The following is a 19,684-nucleotide window of genomic DNA, read 5'->3' on the forward strand; positions in this document are numbered from 1 at the left end:
TGGCCTGCATGGTCCGTCAGGGGCACAGATGAGAGCCTGTGCACATCAGCACATGGGGGCTGCCCCTTTCCATGTATTTACATTGGGCACAACCTCTAGACACAAACAGTGACTTTTCAGATGTGAGGACTGGGTACTCTTCCCCATGAAGGAAGGAGAGAAAGTAAAGCCTGCAGCCATAAAGATGCGAGGTCAACACCTAGAATAGCTTCCCAGCAGTGAAACAGGGAAAGAAATTGCTAAAACTTCTTTCCCAGAGGGATGGGAGCAGGGTTACCATTCAGGTTAGGTTCCAAATGATTAGATGGATGGGTTTGATGTAAGGGAACACGTTGGCCTAGAAATGGCCCCTCCAGGGGTTCCTCCTGCTCTGATTCCTTGGTGATGGCTATGTTGCTGCTTCTGAGATTTTAGGACAGTGCTATGCAATGCCAGTTTACTGAGCACCTTACATGTGTCGGGTCCTGTGCTAGGCAAGAAATAAAGATGAGTGAGGCAGCCTGGTGAGGACAGAGATGCCCACAGATATTTTAGCATAAGGCAGAAGGGCTGAGTGAGTAGGAACAGGGTGTCATGGGAGCTCAGAGGAGGGCCATGTGGCCCAATTCTAAGAGGTTTAAAATTCTAACTTTTGAACCCCTGGATTGAGACTTGGGTTTTTCTCTACTTCCTCCCTCCCCCCAACCCACATGTCTTCATTTTACTTGGAATGGGCGGGCCCCTTCTCTCTAGGCAAAGAGCCTTTCCTGGGAGCAGAAAATGCGCTGCAGAGTGCGGATGGAAAGCCGACTCTGGGCTCGGCGAGGCCAAGTCACTCTTGTGCTTCCAGCTGCCCTCAGCCACCAGCAGCCACTGGAATGGGTTCGTTCCCACCGGTGCAATGTTCTTCATGAAGCACCCTCCCTGGCCCCACCTCTCCCACCCTTCCTGAATCTCCTGGGTGCAGCTGCCCCAGGATTGGAGGAGAGGGGGAAAACACCGGGAGAGAGAGGGTGTGAGGGAAGGGTGGAGGGAGGCAGGAGCAGGCACAGCGGGGGCATGGGGGCAACTGTGGGGCTGCTGGCCGACACCAGCACTATATTAGCCAGGAAAAATTAGAAGGAACTTCCCCGTCTCATACGCTCGATCCTGGCTGGGCAGGTGAGTATTCTCATTCCCATTTCACAGATGAGGAAATGGAGTCCCAGAATGCTTCAGCAGCCTGTCCCAAGTCACCCTTTATGTGTTGTTCTCAGGTTGGGAGGAGAGAAAAAGCCTAGGAATAGGCAGAAAAAGGAGGCATTTTCAATATGGAAACTGAGTCTGAAAAACAGAGAAAACTGTTTTTGGCTCCAAAGGTTGGTTTTGAATTAGTTTTGGAGATGGATTCAAGAAATCAAGTTACCTTCCCTAAGGTCCCTCCTTCTCTGGTTCATGAGGAGTGGAGACTTGAATGAAAGAGCTCATCTCTACCCCAGATTTGGGCCTGGAAGGCCAGGAAGGGGTGGCAGATGGCCTGCAGACTAGCCAACCACAGGAGAGGATGGAGCAGGAGAGGAGAAAGGAGGCAGAGAAGGAGGTGAGGGCAGGGCTGGGTGGGCTGGGTCACTGAACCCCATGGGCTGCTGACCCAGGAGCAGACCTGGGGCTAGCTGGCCACCCAGACTCAAGAGCCATTTCCTGCCATGTAGTGAGGAGGCAGGTACTTCTTCCTAGGTTAGCAGTCCCCTCCCCCAGGTTTGGACACCCAGTCCTCTGAGAGCTCCTGCAGCCTTCTGTGGCCTAGGATCTGATGGGAATGGGGAAGGGGCCAATGAGACTGAAGCCCCAGGAATGAAGCCATCCTGTAGCCACCTCAGGTTTCTGATATCTCGGAATTTGTAATGTACTGTCCCATCGAGGCTCTGGGCAAACCACAGTCAGCTCCTGGCCTTGAGCTCAGGGTCCCTGTGTTTAGGCCAGGACCGGTTGGTTAGTGGGGATGCAAGGAGGCCAAATGGGAGCCAGCATCTCTGGGTCTCAGCCTCGGCTCCGTCCTGACCATGGGGCGGGATGGTGTAGCCTACTTCATCTCAGTTTTACTGCTTCTGGAAGAGGTCCATGTACCTTTTCACAGGGCAGGGTGTAGGGTAGTGTGAGTCACTTATCCAATGTATGGGTCAGGGTCCTGCCTGGATACAGAAGGCTCATTCTGATGGGGCAACTGAGAAGAGTGTAATGGTTATTTAAAAGGTCATGGGTAGTGAAGCATCCCAGGGGCTCCCTAGCTGGAAGAGGAGCTATCCCCATGCCAGGCCTGGTTAAACTAGCTGGAGGAGAGAGCCCCTGACTGGAGCTGTGGTCTTGGGCAGACCCTGGCATGCAGCCACTGGCACCTTGGCCTTCTCCCTTCCCTCCCTCTCGTCTCCTGCCAGTTCCTCCTACTGGCCAAAGGCCAAAGCCATCTGAAGTCTTCAGGCCCATGGGTCTAGGTGATGCAGTTGTAAACCTGGCCACCACGGAGGCAGAGCAGCTGGAGAGCGGGTCAGGGGGACACTGACAGGTAGACGAGCACAGACCTCAGGGCTCATCCACATGGGTTTAACTTGAGCTTCTGGGGTCAGCAAGAACCCCAGGGAATGAGAAAAATGAAAGTGTGCCTCTTGGGTCTTAGTTCCTCTGTTGGTGGGGCCGGAGGGTGTAAGTCATGCATCCAGTAGTTTGTAGGACAGATGCGTATCGAGGCCTTACTATGTGCCAGGAGGTACGTGGGGTACTGTGAGTACAGATCAGCGAGGAGCCCAGGGGTGGCCATGCAGCGGATGGATCCCCTTGCTGTCTCTCAGTGGGAGAGAAGGGCCGCTGAACCCTGTGGGCACCCTGATGAAGCTGAAGGCCTGGAAGGGTCCAGGAGGAGTTTTCAAGAGAGAGCGACCCAGGATGGTGCAGGAAAGGAAAGGGTGCACTCTGGCCTTGGGTCTTGATTGCCATTTCTGTGGCTGCGAGGCCCCATCTGATGGTCCCTTGTGCCAAGCTGGGTTACCACTTTGGAGCCAGCCCCCCAAGACTAAAGATACCCCAAAACTGCTGGCTTCCCGATTTTCTCTGGCCGGTGTGTGTGCAGTGGCTGAGAGAGCAGGGTCTGGGCCAGACCACCTGGGTTCCTAGGCTCACTCTGCCCACTCACTACTGTGTGACCAGGGCAAGTATTTAAGTAAAAATCCCGAATTCTACTTTCTTCATATGATTGTTTGCTGTTTTTATCATTATAAATAGCCCCGTGGAGTTGGCTCTTCTCTGGCTAATGAGCTGGAGTTCTGGGTAGCAGCCAGCTCTGCATGACCCCATGAAGCTGTGGCCCCTCTCCTGGCCACGCAGATGCAGCATTGAGAGTCAGGAGACCATGGAGCTGGTATCCCTGGCCACTGATGGGCTGTGTGTTCTGGGGCACATGGCTCTACCTTTCTGGGCTGAGGAGATGGGTTAGATCAAGGTTCAGCAAACTATGGCTGAATCTGGCCCACTGCCTATTTTTGTAAAGCAAGTTTAATTGCAGTGCAGCCACACTTTTTCATTTATGTATTGGCTCTGATTGCTTTTGTGCTATAAAAGCAGAGTGGAGTAGTTGCCACAGACACTGTCTGACCCCCCAGGCCTAAAATGCTTACTATTGGTCCTTCACAAGAACGTGTGTGTCCTGTGTCAGAGGATCTTTGTAGCATCTCCTAGTTCCAGCAGGGCCTTGGGCATAGGCACAGATTCAGTGCTCTTGGAGTGAGTGTGGCCTGGGGCTTCTGGGAGGTGGGTTGGGTGGCCTGGCCTGGTTGAGGGGGGCCTTTTGAGGAGGCCTTGCTGGCCTCTGCCCACATAGACTCCAGGTTTGGGCACTCATGTGGCTGGTTCTACATCACCCCGTGCCTAGTACCTGGACTAGACCTCCATGCCTGATCCTTTGCAGACACGCTGCCCCGCCCCTGTTCACTGTCCCCAGCACAGGCTCCAGGGGCCTGGCCCACCCACGGCTGCACAGACTGGGTCCTCACTTTCTCGGGCTGGTTTCAGTGGATGCTCTGACTGTGTGGGCCGAGTACGGGGCTGTGCTCAGATCACACCCCTCTTGGGGCAGGCAGGGACAGTGCCAGGTTTGGAGGTGGTAGGAACATCACCCATCCCGGTCACGTCCCTGGAGAAGCCAAAAGCGCCCTGCTTCTTCTCCCTTATAGTGTCGGGTTAGCTTCGGGGCTGGCCTCAGAGGTGGTGGGGTGTCAGACCAGCGCTGGCTGGGAGCCTGGGTCCTGGCCTCCATCCAGTCATTTCCCTCTCCAGGCCTCAGCGTCCTCATCTGTAAAACAGTCTTTCTGGCACTTGTTCCCCCAGGCTATTCTGAGCACCAGGCGGGATAAGGATGTCAGTCTCTGGAGGAATGCTAAGTGTGTCAGGCGGGAGGGTGGGTGTGCCTTGGCATGGAAAGGGCTGGGTGTGACTCACCAGAGCAGGCCTGTTGCTAGGCCGGCAAGCCTGGCTCTGGATTCTGGGTGTGGGGCAGAGCCCATGTGAACCCTGGTGCTGTCCTGAATATGGGCAGGGCCAGGCTGGGCCTCTGGGTCCACTGTTAGAGCCCAGACTCTGGCAGTGCCAGGGGGTATCTAGAAAGTCCTGGAGGGGATGAGTAGCAGGGATGTTGAAGAAAAGAAGCAGCTAAAGGGGAAGGGGCTGGGCGATGTGGAAGTAGAAGGTTCTAGTGATGGATGGGTGTCCTAACTCTAGGAGGGGACAGTCTGTGGTGGCCGTGTTGAGGCAGAGCTGGGGGCCATTTCTGGGAAGTTTCTCTGAGTGAGGCTCTGGTTAAGGGTTCTGTGGGGGCACTCATAGCTTCTCCAAGACACTGGGAAGAGGGTGGGCCTGGGAGGCAGGAGTCCTAGGTGAAGTGCCCTTTGCATGCTTGGCTGTCCTTTTGGAGTTGTCCCCACAGGCTGGACTCTGGGGAAGCATGTTCCCTTACAGGTTGGGTGGGGTCCACATTGTGCTCCCCCAGATCTCAGCCTCTATCCCCTCACTCCTTCCAGAGCCGCGGAGCTATGTCGAGTCGGTGGTGCGGACAGCAGTGGCTGGGCCCCGAACTCAGGACCCTGAGCCTAAGAGCTATGGCACACCAGCTGCCCAGGCCTATGGCCACGAGATACCCCTGAGGAATGGGACCCTGGGCAGCTCCTTTGTCTCCCCCAGCCCCCTCTCCACCAGCAGCCCCATCCTCAGCGCTGACAGGTAAGTGGGGAGGAGGATGCCAGCTGGCACAGGATGGGTGAGGCCTCTTGGACCTGCTCAGAGTGTGGGCTTGGAAGCCAGCTCATCACGGCACACTGAGAGAGCGTCCTCTGAGTGCCACATCCCATGGGGAGCACAAGGATGAATAAGCTGTGATTCCTAGGGTACAGTCAATCCCACCATCCAGACTGTGCTAGAGAATTGGGGCATACGAGGGTGAACTTCCCCCAAGTTTAAAATCTAATGACAGTAATCATTATGCAGTGAGGGCTTCCCATGTGCCAGGTGCTTTGCTAAATGCCTTATATGGTTATTTAATCCTCACAGTGATCCTCTAAGGTTAGTACTAGTATTGTTCCCATTTTTTAGAAGAGTAAACTGAGGCACAGAGCAGTAAACTAGCTTGCTCAAGGTCTTGCAGCTAAATAGTATCAGAAATAGGATTAGACCAAAGGCATCTGGTTCTGGAGCCCGTATCTCTATCCTCTCCGCGGGCCTGCATGACGGGGCCCGCCTGTCACAGGATGAGAGTCAGAGGCACCCACTGCAGACTGTGAGTGCTTAGAGCTCAGGACAAGGGTCCATTATTTCTGGCTAGGGCCCCAGAGAGGATTTCTCGGGCTGGAGGTATTTGTGGTAAGGCCAGAAGGTGAGTAGGGTGTTGAGAGGTGAAGGAGGAGGGAGAGGGCATTCTAGAAGGACAGCACAGCCAAGACAGAGGGCAGGAGTGTGGATGTGCTGGGGCTGTGGGGCTGAGAGCACACGGCTGAAGGTGCGGAGTTGGCTGTAAGGTGTGAGGAGGGAGGTCTTGGTAGATGGGTGGCTGGCGTTCTGAGTGGGTCAGACAGAGGAAAGCCTGGAATTGGGCAGGGGGGCTCCAAAGAGGGAGGCCCCCATGTTTGGGGTGCAGTGAGAAGCTGCTCAATTCAGGGGTGGGGTGTAGGCTTTATGGCAGGGAGAGTTTAAGGGACACAGGAGAGGGAGCTCGAGATCAGCTGGGGCAGGGTACAGGGTGCCAGGCATGCGAGGAAGATGGGGCTAGAACTTGCCCCCAGGAAGGGAGACGGCCGCTGAGCATCCCTTCCCAAGTCCACTCCCTTCCCTACTGTGTTCCCGCAGCACCTAGAAACTCTCCAGCCACCCCATCACACCTTTAGGGCCAGCCCAGTTGCCCCTTGCTTGGCCCAGTGCAGTGTGCCTCTTCCAGGTCAGGCCGGGGAGGCTGGCTGAGCAGAGGTCGCATTCTTTTGCACCCTAAGAATGCTGAAACCTGGAGCCAAGCATGCACCCCAATCCACCTCGCCCCTCCCCAGCTTCTTGATGGGGCAGACGGCTCCATTTCTCAGGAGGACTGCCTCTGGGCAGAGGGTACATGCTTTAAAGAAAAAGGGATTTTCCTAACTTGCCCAGCCACCACTGCTGATGTTCAGGGAGCCTTGACATTAGGAAGTTTTCATTGCTTCTCAAATTCCTTTTGCTGTAGTGTTGACGCTTTTCAGGGCTCAGGAAACTAATGCTTCTCCTCTGGGATTGATCTTCCAGAACTCCATTTCAGTGTCCCCCACCCCGCTCAGCCTGGCATTCCTCCCATTCCTCAGAGTCCAGATGATTCCAGGAAGTGGTGGTCTGCTTTGGCCCCTTCTGGGCTTTGAGGTAGACTTTGTCCTGAACTGACCCCTGACCTTCTCCTTGCCCGTGGCTCTTGCCTGGCTGCCCACCTTACCTCGCACAGGGACTGGAGCATACAGTTCCTTGAGACTCCTTCCAGTCTGTAGTGCCAGGCTTTGGTCCATCATCTTATGTGAAGGAGATGTGCCCCGCCCCACCCCCACCCCCAAGCCACCCCCAGGGACTCTGGGTACGGTGGCTGCATGCTACCTCCCTGCAGCTGCTGCTGATGTCAGAGCCTTTGTCTCTCCTGCCATATCCTCCAGGGACAGAAGTTTGGGTCTGGAAGGCATCAGGGTTATCTAACCCAGTCCCCTCATTTTCCACATGAGAAAGCTTTAACAAGCAGAATCCAGGCATCCCAACTCATAGGCCTATTGCATTGTACTGACATATGGACTTGCACCTAACTTCAGAAGAGATCCTTTGATTATGGCTATGCCCCTAGGTACAGTCCCCACTGAACCGAATTTTATTGGTCTTAAAATTGTGAGCAACCTCCGAGCTCATCTAATCTAACTTCCCAGTGGAGGAAATTCCTTCCACGGCATTCAGGACAAGAAGTTGGTTAGCTTCTGCTTAAATGCTCCTAGTTATGGGAATCTCATTACCATATAAGGCAGCTTGCTCCACTAGAAGCCAGATGCAACAGCTACAAAACAGACCTTAGAATGAGCTGAAATTTCCTTCTGTGAGACTTCCTTTTCTTTGCTTTTTGGAGCTACCCAGGTCCTGTTCTAGTACTCTTAAGTTTTTAGAGAGGATGATAGCACACCTGGGGAAACTGAGTCAAGGCAGGATACTCCCAGTAGGAACAGGAGCCAGAACAACACCCTCTCTGGTGTCCAGTTTCTGTGATGCTGGAGATGACAAAAGGAGAGCAACCTTCAGTTTTGATAGGAGAGAGCTCCTCACTTTGACTTGTGGCTCAGGAGTCAGTGTGGTGTATGGCTTTGGAAGCAGACAGCTGAGTTGAAACCCTGGTCTTATGAGCTGTGCAGTCATGAGCCTGTTGCTTAACCTCTCTGAGCCTCAGTCTCTTCTGAGGATTCCACAGGGTGACGTATAAAAGCCCTGACATCCAGCACATGCCAGTGGAGCTCTTGTGATGAGTGGAGCAAGGGAGGGCTGAACGCTCTGAAAGCCTGTCCTTCATTAAATGCCATCTGCTGACCTCTCAACCTGCCCCCTCTCTCTCTAGCACTTCAGTGGGGAGTTTCCCATCAGGAGAGAGCAGCGACCAGGGCCCCCGGACACCTACCCAGCCTTTGCTGGATTCTGGCTTCCGCTCCGGCAGCCTGGGCCAGCCCAGTCCTTCGGCTCAGAGAAACTACCAGAGCTCTTCTCCTCTCCCTGCTGTGGGTGGTAGTTACAGCGGCCCCGACTACTCACTTCAGCAGTTCAGCTCCCCGGAAAGCCAGGCCCGGCCTCAGTTCAGTGTGGCCGGTGTCCACGCAGTGCCTGGGAGCCCTCAGGCACGCCACAGGACAGTGGGCACCAACACGCCCCCTAGTCCTGGCTTTGGCCGCCGGGCCGTCAACCCCGGCATGACTGCCCCCGGCATGACTGCCCCTGGCAGTCCCAGTCTGAGCCACCGCCAGCCGGTGGGTCCACCAGGAACTGGTTTCCATGGTAACATGGTCTCCACTCCCCAGAGCAGTACAGTGACCGCTCCAGGAAGCCCCAGCCTGGGCCGGCACGCTGGGGCTCACCAGGTCTCAGGCCTCCACAGCAATGTGGCCACCACTCCAGGGAGCCCCAGCCTGGGCCGGCACGCTGGGGCCCACCAAGGCAACCTGGCCTCTGGTCTCCATGGCAGTGCAATAGCAAGCCCCGGAAGCCCCAGCACGGGCCGTCACCTGGGTGGGTCAGGAGCGGGGGTTCCTGGCAGCCCCAGCTTGGACCGGCATGTGCCCTACGGTGGCTACTCTACTCCTGAAGACCGGAGACCCACGCTGTCCAGGCAGAGCAGTGCCTCTGGCTACCAGGCTCCTTCCACGCCCTCTTTCCCTGTGTCCCCTGCCTACTACCCCGGCCTGAGCAGCCCCGCCACCTCCCCATCTCCGGATTCAGCAGCCTTCCGGCAAGGGAGCCCAACGCCAGCCTTGCCAGAGAAGCGGAGGATGTCCGTGGGAGACCGAGTGGGCAGCCTCCCCAACTACGCCACCATCAATGGGAAGGTGTCCTCCTCACCTGTTGCCAGCGGCATGTCCAGTCCCAGCGGGGGCAGCACCGTGTCCTTCTCTCACACTCTGCCTGACTTCTCCAAGTACTCCATGCCAGGTGGGCCTGGTTTCCACTTCCACCTTTCCTGCTGACAGATAAGTCCACCAGTTTACACATCTGCACCAGTCTCTGTTCTGACAGCTCCTTGGCAGACAACCTTGGACGAATCACTGACTCATTGGCCTCAGTTTTCTTATCTGTATAATGGGTTCTGGAGGTGCCCTCAAAGTAAATGCGCTATGGTTGTGGCAGCTGCGGCGGCAGTGGTGATGACCACAGTAATGAAAATAATAATGATGCATTGCCGTTAAGATTATCATCGTTGTCGTCACCGTTACCATTTGTTCAGCACATGCTGTGTGCCAGAATTGGCCAAGTGCTGTCTCCTAACCCTCATGACCACCTAGCAAAGTAGGTATTATTATCCCCATTTTACACAGGAGCAAACTGAGCCTGAGAGGATTAGTCACTTGTCCAGGATTATGCAGTTAATAAATGGCTTCCAATCCAAGCCCATACTACCCTGACACTAGTGCTTGCAAAGTGTTACGGGAATTGTCTTACCGTGTTTCCATATCTGGAGAGCTACTGTGATTTAGCATAACGCAGGGAGCATGCCTTCCAAACCTGGACCTTTCGCCATCCCACAGCACTTAGTTTATACCTTGTGATCCCTCCTGTGCACGTGTCACTTGGTAACAGATCCAGCAGCCATATGTGATCTGGGCCAAGGCCCAGGGTGGGCATTTTCACTGGAGTCTGCTCTCTACTGAGCAGGCTTCATTGAAGCCTGTGCAGGTTTACACACTCATCACCAGACCTTGGTAGTTTTGCCTCTACTTGGAGGGCTCATTATCTATAAACAAAGGTCAAGGCTGCTGCTGATCTGCAGCTTCTCAGCCATTCCTGGAACCTAACTGTTTACAGAGGGGCCCTGGATCCCTGGGGCATTCAAGGAAGATTTAGGGTGTTTCAGGCAGCCTGGGATGGGCCCCAGCTGCCCAGCTCCTCAGACTGTCACTCCTAGGTCCTGCCCTGAGCCTGCCATTGACAGCAGGGGCACCTACAGTGACCTTGCACACCCCTGCTTCCTGCTGCCCATCAGAGACATCTGGTTCCCAGACCCTCTTCTTGGAGGATGCAGGACTTCTAGTAGTTGGGGCATTTCCTGTTTCCCACCATCTTCCCTGCTTAAAATAGCCACTGGAGTCAACACAGGAAGGCACGTGGGGCTGCAGCCGCCCCTGACAGCTCATTAGGCAGACCCCGGCAGCAGCAGGGCCCAGGGCTTCGGAGCAGAGAATGGCAGTTTACAGCAGTTGCATAGCCCATGGGCCCAGCTCCGTGCACAGCTGCCAGGAAAGGGAGCTGACCTACCCCTTGCTGTCCTCCAGAGGCCAATCCCAAAGCCCTGAAGAGCATGACTAGTTGAAATTCTCCGGTCTGTGCCCTGAACTTTACAGCATAGTGCAGCTCCTTCTCTTCTGAAAAAAGGAGAGAAAACACACAGAATTGGAATATTCCTTTTTCCTTCTTCCCCTATGCCCCTTTTGTTTTCTTTGACAGCAAAAGTTAAAGGAAAAGCCTGGAGAGTGAGGCTGCACAGCCTAATACCCAGAGAAGGAGATAAGACATAGCTGGTACTGACCTGGTTGCTGTGTCCTCTTACCTGGGAAGGTCTTTCAGGAGCCTTTCTGTTACCCGTCTGTGTGACTTCGGCAGGTCACACCCCCTCTTTGAACTTCACTTTCCTCCTTCTATAAAGTTAAGCAGTTAAGGACCTAATGTTCTATGAAAGCATCTCTGGTTTGCAAAGGGTCTGGGGGGAGGGATCATTTGCCAGAGAAGTGGGCTACGTGACACAATGATCTCTAAATCCTAGACTTAATACTAGTACTAAATACTAAATCTCATCCTCTATTTGTCCCAGGGGGGAAGTGATTTTTTTGCAATGCAGAACGCGGGCTTTGTAGATAGAAAATCATCTTTCTGCCCTCATTCTCAAGGGTGTTGTAATAAAGTTGGGAGATTCACCTGTTGCGAATGAGGCTAGAAGGTGGGGGCTTCGACTGTGGGAGAGAAGCTCCAGGAAGGGTTTAGTCTGAGTCCTCTGAGAAAGGGGAGATGGGGTGGAGGAAGGGCTGTTTGTGGCTCAGGGAGAATGCTGTGGCAGGCTCTTCAGTGGGGGAGCAGCTGCACAGCCCCGATGGTGGGCAGGAGACAGGGGAAGGTGGGGAAAGCTGCTTGTGTGCCTTCGAGCAACGCTCTGATGATGTTTGAGGAGACTGGCTTTCTGTGTTAGTTTCCTAGGACAACTTATATAACAAAGTTATTCTCTCCCAGCAATGGAGGTCAGAAGTCCAAAATCAAGGTGTTGGCAAGGTTGGTCCCTTCTGGAGGCTCTGAGGGAACATCTGCTCCAGGCTGTTCTTTTAGCTTCTCGTGGTTGCTGGCAGCCCTTGGCGTCCCTTGGCTTGTGGACACATCACCCCAGTTTCTGCCCCCCTCTTTGCATATCACTCTCCCCATATGTCTCTCTGTCTCCTTCTCTCTTGTGGTAAGGGCACCAGTCATACTGGATTGGGACCCACTCTCATCCAGCACAACTTCATCCTAACCTGATGATATCTGCAAAGGCCCCATTCCCAAACAAGGTCACATTCCCAGGTACCCAGGATTAGGACTCTATCATTAGGTCTCCCTTTCTGGGGGACATGATTTAACCCACAATAACTTCTTTCCCTCTCCTTCTCCTTTAGACAACAGCCCCGAGACACGGGCTAAAGTGAAGTTTGTCCAGGACACTTCCAAGTATTGGTACAAGCCTGAGATCTCCAGAGAGCAGGGTGAGTGCTGGGTGGTGCTGAAGGCCCTGTGGCCCATCAGAGGTCACAGCTGGCTGCTGACCCTGTGTCTTCCCTGGGCAAGGAATATAAGCAAACTGGTGGTGGTCACAGAGGGGGGCTGGGACCAAGGTCAGATGGGGAGGTATTGGGGGCACACAAGCAGTGGCTATAGACCTCTGACTCATCCTTACCAGCAGCAAAGTCTTGGTTTTCCAGGGCAAATAAGAGGCTGGCTAAGATAATAGGAAACCGTAGGTGTCCACCTGCATCATGTGGGAGCATTTTGTACATTTTACAGAAAAAACAAAGTTGGGATTGTGGGCCTGGAGATGAGAGTCACTGTAGGCTCCCAGGAAAGTCGGTGTGGGTGTAAGAGGGGTGTGGTGACTGTAGAGTGTTTACATAAAAACAGTTTTATTGCAGCACAGCCGTATTTATTCATTTACGTGCTGTCTGTGGCTGCTTTTGTTCTGCAGTGGCAGAGTTGACAGTGGCAGTAGAGACTACATGGACTGCAAAGCCTGAAATATTTACCACCTGGTAATTTACAGAAAAAGTTGGCCAACTCTAGTATATAGGAGGGCCCTTAGGGGGGTTTCACTTCTGACTTGCAAAAATCTCATTTCGTCTAAGAAAGGATGAATTAGTTCCCTAGGCCTGATGAGATGTAAGTAAATCAGTGTCATCATTTCTTATTTGTCTCTCCTCTCCTCATCTATTCCCAATCCAGCCATTGCACTCCTAAAGGACCAGGAGCCAGGGTCCTTCATCATCCGTGACAGCCACTCCTTCCGAGGAGCATACGGGCTGGCCATGAAGGTGTCTTCTCCTCCTCCGACTATCATGCAGCAGAATAAAAAAGGTAACACTTGTCTTCCCAAGTGGGGCCTCAGGACCCAGTGATCCAATCTGTATAGTCTCTGTAGACCCTGGGGGGCTAGAAGGTTCTCTGATTCTCCAGGGAGCTGTCCCTGCCAAGTTAGACTCTTCAGAAGAGTAAGGCTTGGGCTTGGTGATGGTTGGAGTCAGAGAACAGAGAAACAAGATTGCTGGGACTCCTGACTGTGTTTCCTAGAGGGGGGATGGGGCGGCCGTCTCTTCCGTCCAGCGTTCTGGCTACCTTATCTCTACAAGCCTTTCCCCCATCACACCACAGACGCGGGAGAAGTGATGAGGCGCTGCTGGGAGGTGCGGAGGGTGCTGCGAGGGTGATGATCTTCATTTCTTTCTCTTCATCCCAGGGGACATGACCCATGAGCTGGTGAGGCATTTCCTGATAGAGACGGGCCCCAGAGGAGTCAAGCTCAAGGGGTGCCCCAATGAGCCGAACTTCGGTGAGCTGCCCCCCACCTCCGTGTCCACAGGCTGCGGCATGGTCTCAGGCCTGTCCAGCTTCCACCACTGCAGGTCCTCCAGTCCCCCTTGCCATAGACGCAGCAGAGAAAATGACTGGTGGCTTTCCTTCCTCTGTGCTGTGGCTGCTTCCCTCTTTGTCACATTCCTTTCTATATTTGTCCTGCCCCACCGAGACACATTGTCATCATCTTTTGAATAACAACTATAACAATCGCTGCCTTTTCTGTCCACCTACTGTGTAAAAGTCACTGTCAAGGTACCTGAGAGTACTTCTGGTCTCAGCACAGTCCTGCATGGCAGGTCTTTTATGTGGGAGGAAACTCGCAGAAGTTAGACTTACCCAAGAACACACAGTTGATAAGTGACTGAGCTGGGATTTAATCCCACGATTCCCCGACATTTTAGCTGCACTGTCCCAAGAGGGGCCTAGCAGCTGGAGGGACTTAGCACGGATGTTGGGAGGCAGTTTCTATCGAGGAAAGTTGTTAGGTGACCATGTAACTGCTAGAATGAGCCCTTGCAATCTTCTCCCGTGGATCTTGCTGACAAAGAGCAAGTACATTTCCAGCTGTGTTGGTGGGATGAGGGAGAGGTAATAAGCAAGCAGAAGGTTATGGCTGGGGCGGGGTCTGGCTGCCCTCAGAAGTGCTGCCGCTGACGTTCTGTGTCCCTCCCTGCAGGCTCGCTCTCGGCCCTGGTCTACCAGCACTCTGTCATCCCGCTGGCTCTGCCCTGTAAGCTGGTCATTCCAAACCGAGGTAGGAACGCGAGACTCCTCGCTCTCATGCGTGTCCTTCAGCTGGCCTCCTTCGTGTCTCGGCCCTGCCAGCTGCCCCAGAACATGGGCCAGGGCCGGGGGGCACGGGTCATTTTGCCAGTCTGGGGAAACCGAAAACCACTCTCCTTTTAAACAATTCTATTAGAAAAGAAAGAAAAGTTCATTAAATCACTTAACTCCAGGAATACACATAACTGGCTTGCCAAATTCTCTGGAGGCTTTAAGAAATTCATACTTGAGTCTTTAGAATAAGCCTCATCCCATAGGGGGCCGTAGAAGTAGGAGATGGTCGCCACGAGGATCGTGTCTGGAGCGTGAGATGGCATCAGTGGGCAGGGCCCAGAGAATGGGCAAAGGAGTTTAGGGCCTGGGGGCATCCAGGTGGGGGAGGCTGGTTTGAATGGAGAGGAGAGAGAACATTGTCAGGGACCTCTTGGATGAAGAGGTGGCTGGGCTCTGCCTGTGTGGGAAGGAAAGGGGGGGCCAAGATGTCCTTGTAGTTTCTTGTCTGTGTGGCTCTGAGTGTGTTTCCTGACTGGGGACATAGAGCCGACAGGGAACAGCCAGCCCTCTTTTGCTTGTGGGAAGTGTGAATGGAGCCAAAGAGCCTTTGGACATCTGGTGAAAATCAAGTGAGACACCAGGACTGGTGAAGGAGATTTTAGGTCTCTCAGAGAGGTGTCTCAGCCGTGGAGGACGGTGCGTGGACACCCAAGACTCTTCACGGCACAGACTTCTATTACTCAGCCCCAAGTCCACAGGGCCCGCACGAGGGGCACACGCTCGGTCCTGCTTGAAGTCTAGGAACCGGAAGCTGGGTGACTTCTCCCCAGCCTCTCTGTTCAATAAGGGGATATTCAGAAGTGTTTCTGGGATTTCTTCACCCCTTTTGGAGCTCCTGGGGCTATGTCCACACATAAAACCTCCAATATTATCTGACAACTTCTATGTACTCAATTCAATTCACTGAATTATTAATGATAATTGACCGACATTATTAGCTTAAAACTTCAGATGCAACTTAGATAGCATTATTAACCACACAATTTAGACACTAATTAAATCATATTTCTATCAAATTTACAAAAGTAGTTCAGCAATTACAGAACTGTTTGATGTTCCCATTGTATAACTAGCGGTTCTCAAAGTATGACTGCCAGACAGGAGCTTCAGCATCCTTGGAAACTTGTAAAGACTGCAAATATTTCCAAGCCCTGCCTGATCAGAAACCCTGGGCGGAGACCAGCAATCTGTTTTGACAAGTCTGCACATCAAAGTCTGGGAAACACTGGTAGAAAAAATACTCAATCCTTATTAATATTGAAATTAGAGTTGTGCTGCATTAATGGTTTAATGAATTTGGCCATTTATTGGTAAGTGGAAAACAGCGACATCGGTTGCCACTTGAGGGTTTGCTTTAAGCCAAGTGCTGGGCAGCACTACTCATGGAGCATCCGCCAAACCCAGCCAAGAGGGGACTGTCAGCATTACCTCCTTTTATAGATACTTGGCAGGTCCTGGGCTGAGGGTCTGAGCCTAGCTCTGTTGGACTCCAGTGCTGAATACTCAGAGAAACCATGGAACATTCAAAAGGAACACACGTGCCGACTGCCAGGCCTGTTATGAAAAGCAGTATCTGTTGCACAAAGAATTAGCAGAGCTTGCCTGAGGCCCAGCCAAACTCATGCTTCTTTCCAGCTCTAGATTTTAATTACCAGCTGAATTAAATTTTTGTTTCAGACCCCACAGATGAATCAAAAGATAGCTCAGGCCCTGCCAACTCAACCACCGACCTGCTGAAACAAGGGGCAGGTGAGTGGCCACCCAGATTGGAACCCCACCCAAGCCTTCCTTCCTCCCTGCTTGTCCCCTCCTGCAGACGCAGGCTGATGTTTCTTCCCAATCCAAATGTCTCTGGGCCGCCCGCATTTCTGTGTGCAGATGCCTTGGCCTGGGCTGGTAAAAAATTCATCTGCTACCTGAAGAGTTGACCTGGGGTATCATCCCCACCCACCCCAGCCCCCATGACTGCTCTTTGGGTGTGTTTCTTCCAGCCTGCAATGTGCTCTTCGTCAACTCTGTGGACATGGAGTCACTCACTGGGCCCCAGGCCATCTCCAAAGCCACTTCTGAGACGTTGGCTGCTGACCCCACACCAGCTGCCACCATTGTTCACTTCAAAGTTTCTGCCCAGGGAATTACACTGACTGACAACCAGAGAAAGTAAGGCTCTTCTACCTGCTTCTGTGTTGGGCTCTCCCCCTGTGACCTATCCATCCATCACTTACCCATCCACTTACCAATTGATTCATCCCTTGCATACACATCTACCTACTGATCTCCTACCTATCTGTCTGTCCATCCGTCCATCCATCCATCCATCCATCCATCCATCCATCCATGCATCCGTCCTTCTGCAAACATGCCTGCCTGCATTGGCATCCACACATAAACTGGCATACAGCTTTAATCAGCTACAAATGCAACTGGTCAAAGTGCCTGCTCTGCAGAGAAGAGCCCTTCCTCGCAGGCTCTCTCCCCAGCCCTTTTCCTTCCTTCTTCAGGGTCCCACATTTCTCATCACTAATTCCAATTTCTTCCTTCTTTTCCTAGCCTGTAGTATTTGGGACGTGTTTCTATGACACATCTATCTGTCCCTGTGCATCGCTTATGTCCCCAGTCTGAGAAACCCAGGCTGTCTTGTCACAAGGGAGAGGTTGTGTGAACCCATGGCAGCCACAGATGGTGGCCTGACTTGTTGGTGGCAGGTGGGAAAGAGTGGTCACTTCAGCACTCATTGTGTTTATCCAATGTCTGTGCCCCAGGCTCTTCTTCAGACGGCACTACCCCCTCAACACTGTCACCTTCTGTGACCTGGATCCCCAGGAGAGAAAGTAAGTCTGTTGTAGACACCTTCTCTGCCACCCATCTCTAGAACACTGAAGTGTGTGTGTGTGTGTGTGTGTGTGTGTGTGTGTGTGTGTGTATGCATGTATTTGTTTCAACCTGATAATCTGTCTGTGTCTGTGGGGCTGTGAGTAATTGTGTTGGGCGTCTTTTTGAGTTTCTCCCATCTCAAATTCTCAAATGTGGGGCCCCTCCCAGGGCCTCGCATGCCCACTTCCACCCTCTCTGCCATGTCCCGACCTTGAATCCGCTTCTCCTCTTCACACTGGGGAAGACGCTTTGGGAGGCAGGCCACAGTGTTCTCTCCACCTTGAATGCCCCCCACTGTGTGATTTTTGGAGGCTCCCACCCCCTGGAATGGGGGCCCCTTCACCTTGCCCCAGATGGTCTGGGCACACACAGGGCTGGGCTCTGAGGAGAAGGAACAGTGGTTTGCGCTGACATTTCTCTCTCTGCACAGGTGGATGAAGATGGAGGGAGGTGCCCCTGCCAAGTAAGTGTGGCTGCTCCCCTGCCCCAGCTGGCTGGTCTTTGTGTTCCTAGGGGAGGGTGAGCAAGGGCAGGTTTAGGATCTGGGACCAAGGGCTGGCAAAGGGCAGCAAGGGCCTCTGTGCTGTGGTCACTTAGCTTCAGGAAAATGCTTGACCAGGCAGCCAGGCCTTTGTTGCCCTTTTCTGCCTCAAGGCCAAAGGCTCAGCCTCCAGTCTTGCCACCTCCCCTGTCCCAGGACCACCAGGAACCTGAGGAAATGGATGGGAAGCTGAGAGTTTATTGGAGGTGGTGGCAGTGGGGCAGGAGATGTTGAATGATCTTTTCTGCCCAAATCCTGGCTTCCCTGATGCTTGCCCTTTGGGTAGGCTTCCATGACTCTTGTGGCTGGGCTAGACTTCCTCATCACAGTGCAGGAGCCCAGGAAGTCTGAAGTCCGGGAATGGCCCTAGGACCCTTTGGCTGAGTCTTCCATCCATTCAGCATGTCCTACATGCCTCCAGGGAGCTCAGCCCTGGAGTATTCAGATGACCAGGAGGCTGACTCTGCCCTCAGGAGGCCTGACGTTGGCATAATGGATGAGACAAGTACATAAACAACACAAACATGCTTCAGTGATTTTCAAACTATGTTCCAAGGGACCCTGGGACCCTCAGGTTGCAACTGAACTATTACTATTGCAGTTATTTGTCAGGATGAATCGGAGTTTTCTCAGTATCATAAACTGAAACAAAGTGCAGCTGGCCCTTGAACAACCCAGGGGTTAAAGGCACCAAGCCCCTGTTCCATTGAAAATCCATGTATAACTTTGACTCCCTGAAAACTTAACAGCTGATAACCTGTTGTTGACTGGAAGCCTTACCAATAACATAAGCAGTTGATTAACATACATTTTGTATGTTATATGTATTATCTACTGTATTCTTATAATAATAAGCTAGGGAAAAGAACATGTTTTCTTTAAATTGTTACAAATCTCCAAAAAATTTTCCAATGTATTTATTGAAAAAAATCCACATGTAAGTGGATTTGTGCAGTTCAAACCGGTGTTCTTCAAGGGTCAGCTGTACAGGAATAAACTGGGTACTGAAGCTAACATATGACCGTCACTCTAAGTCCACATTTCACTTTGTCAGGTTCATCCAAACAGCCCCGTTTTTCTCACTGATGGACTTTATAATAGGTAAATGTTAGGCTGTTGAATTGATTCATTTATAGCGATAAACTGCTTTTCCCTTTATATAATCGGACTTCTTGTAAGATAGGAAAGGAAAGTTAGTGAAAACCTGAAAACCGCAGCTGAATGAGACACATGGAGACAGTATGACCCACACATCTGTGGGTGTAATAAAGGAGAGGGCATCAAGGCAGGGAGAGACTTGGGAAGGTTTTGGGAAAGAACTTATACTTACAATTAGAATTTTAAAATGGGAATTAAAAGACAGTACCATTTGGACAGGTAGAAATGGGTGTGGGGGTAGGAGAGGCACAATTTCAAGGGGACGGGGATGATTTCAGGCGCAACCACCAGTCTGCAAGCTCCCTGACGTCACGTGAGTGAGCAGCCCAGTTGGAGGAAGGACCTGGGTGACCAGCGACCTCCAAGCTTGGCTCGCAGCCACCACAGCCTTCTTGTGGGTTCATTAGGGTCGTTAGGGCCTCTGCGTCCCTGACCCCGGCCAGGCAGGCCAGAGCTTCATGCTCGCACACCCCCAGACCCTGCAAGGCAGGGATGGGTCAGGGGCAGAAGTGTGCTGCTCCCAGGCCTGGAAATCTTTCTCCTCATTCAGGAGCTGGTTTTGTGCTGAGCTTCCTGCTGACAGGGCCTTGTTGGACAAGGCAGAGGCTGGGGAGACTGGGCTGGGGGCCCAGACTAAGGTGAAGTGCAAAAGGCACCTCAGGCCCCAAATTTAAAGAAGCACTCGCTCTCAGGTTCTCACAGATGCTCTGCCTTGGCCTGGGGGCTGGGTTTCCTGCCTAGATCCACTCTCCTAAACAGAAAAAGTACTTAGCCATTGTTGAATAGGCCCTGGGAACCAGGGAGCTGAAATAAACAGCAGGCAGGATGGATGGGCTGTGTTTAGGCTGGTGGGGTTGGCCAGCTCTCCAGGCTGGCAGACCCAGGCAGCCGAGGTTGGTGCCCTGTCATGCCGGCGGCTGGGAGCCACTCCCTGCCTGGGCCCTGACCACC

The 19,684-nt window shown here is 52.9% G+C and overlaps 1 protein-coding gene across 15 annotated transcripts in view; it reads left to right on the forward strand.

The window, feature by feature from the left end:
• The window catches only part of TNS1 (tensin 1), a 223,415-nt gene that overhangs the window by 197,894 nt on the left and 5,837 nt on the right, over positions 1 to 19,684 (forward strand). For all 15 annotated transcript variants that reach the window (XM_036915898.2, XM_036915949.2, XM_036915957.2 and 12 more), the window contains 10 exons: positions 5,025 to 5,223; positions 8,093 to 9,174; positions 11,877 to 11,963; positions 12,694 to 12,825; positions 13,205 to 13,297; positions 14,000 to 14,077; positions 15,838 to 15,909; positions 16,152 to 16,320; positions 16,923 to 16,991; positions 17,465 to 17,497. In XM_036915898.2, coding sequence (XP_036771793.2) covers positions 5,025 to 5,223; positions 8,093 to 9,174; positions 11,877 to 11,963; positions 12,694 to 12,825; positions 13,205 to 13,297; positions 14,000 to 14,077; positions 15,838 to 15,909; positions 16,152 to 16,320; positions 16,923 to 16,991; positions 17,465 to 17,497 — 2,014 coding nt within the window. The remainder of the gene's footprint in view (positions 1 to 5,024; positions 5,224 to 8,092; positions 9,175 to 11,876; positions 11,964 to 12,693; positions 12,826 to 13,204; positions 13,298 to 13,999; positions 14,078 to 15,837; positions 15,910 to 16,151; positions 16,321 to 16,922; positions 16,992 to 17,464; positions 17,498 to 19,684) is intronic.

This window comes from Manis pentadactyla, chromosome 6 (genome assembly GCF_030020395.1).
Source record: "Manis pentadactyla isolate mManPen7 chromosome 6, mManPen7.hap1, whole genome shotgun sequence".
NCBI lineage: Eukaryota > Metazoa > Chordata > Mammalia > Pholidota > Manidae > Manis > Manis pentadactyla.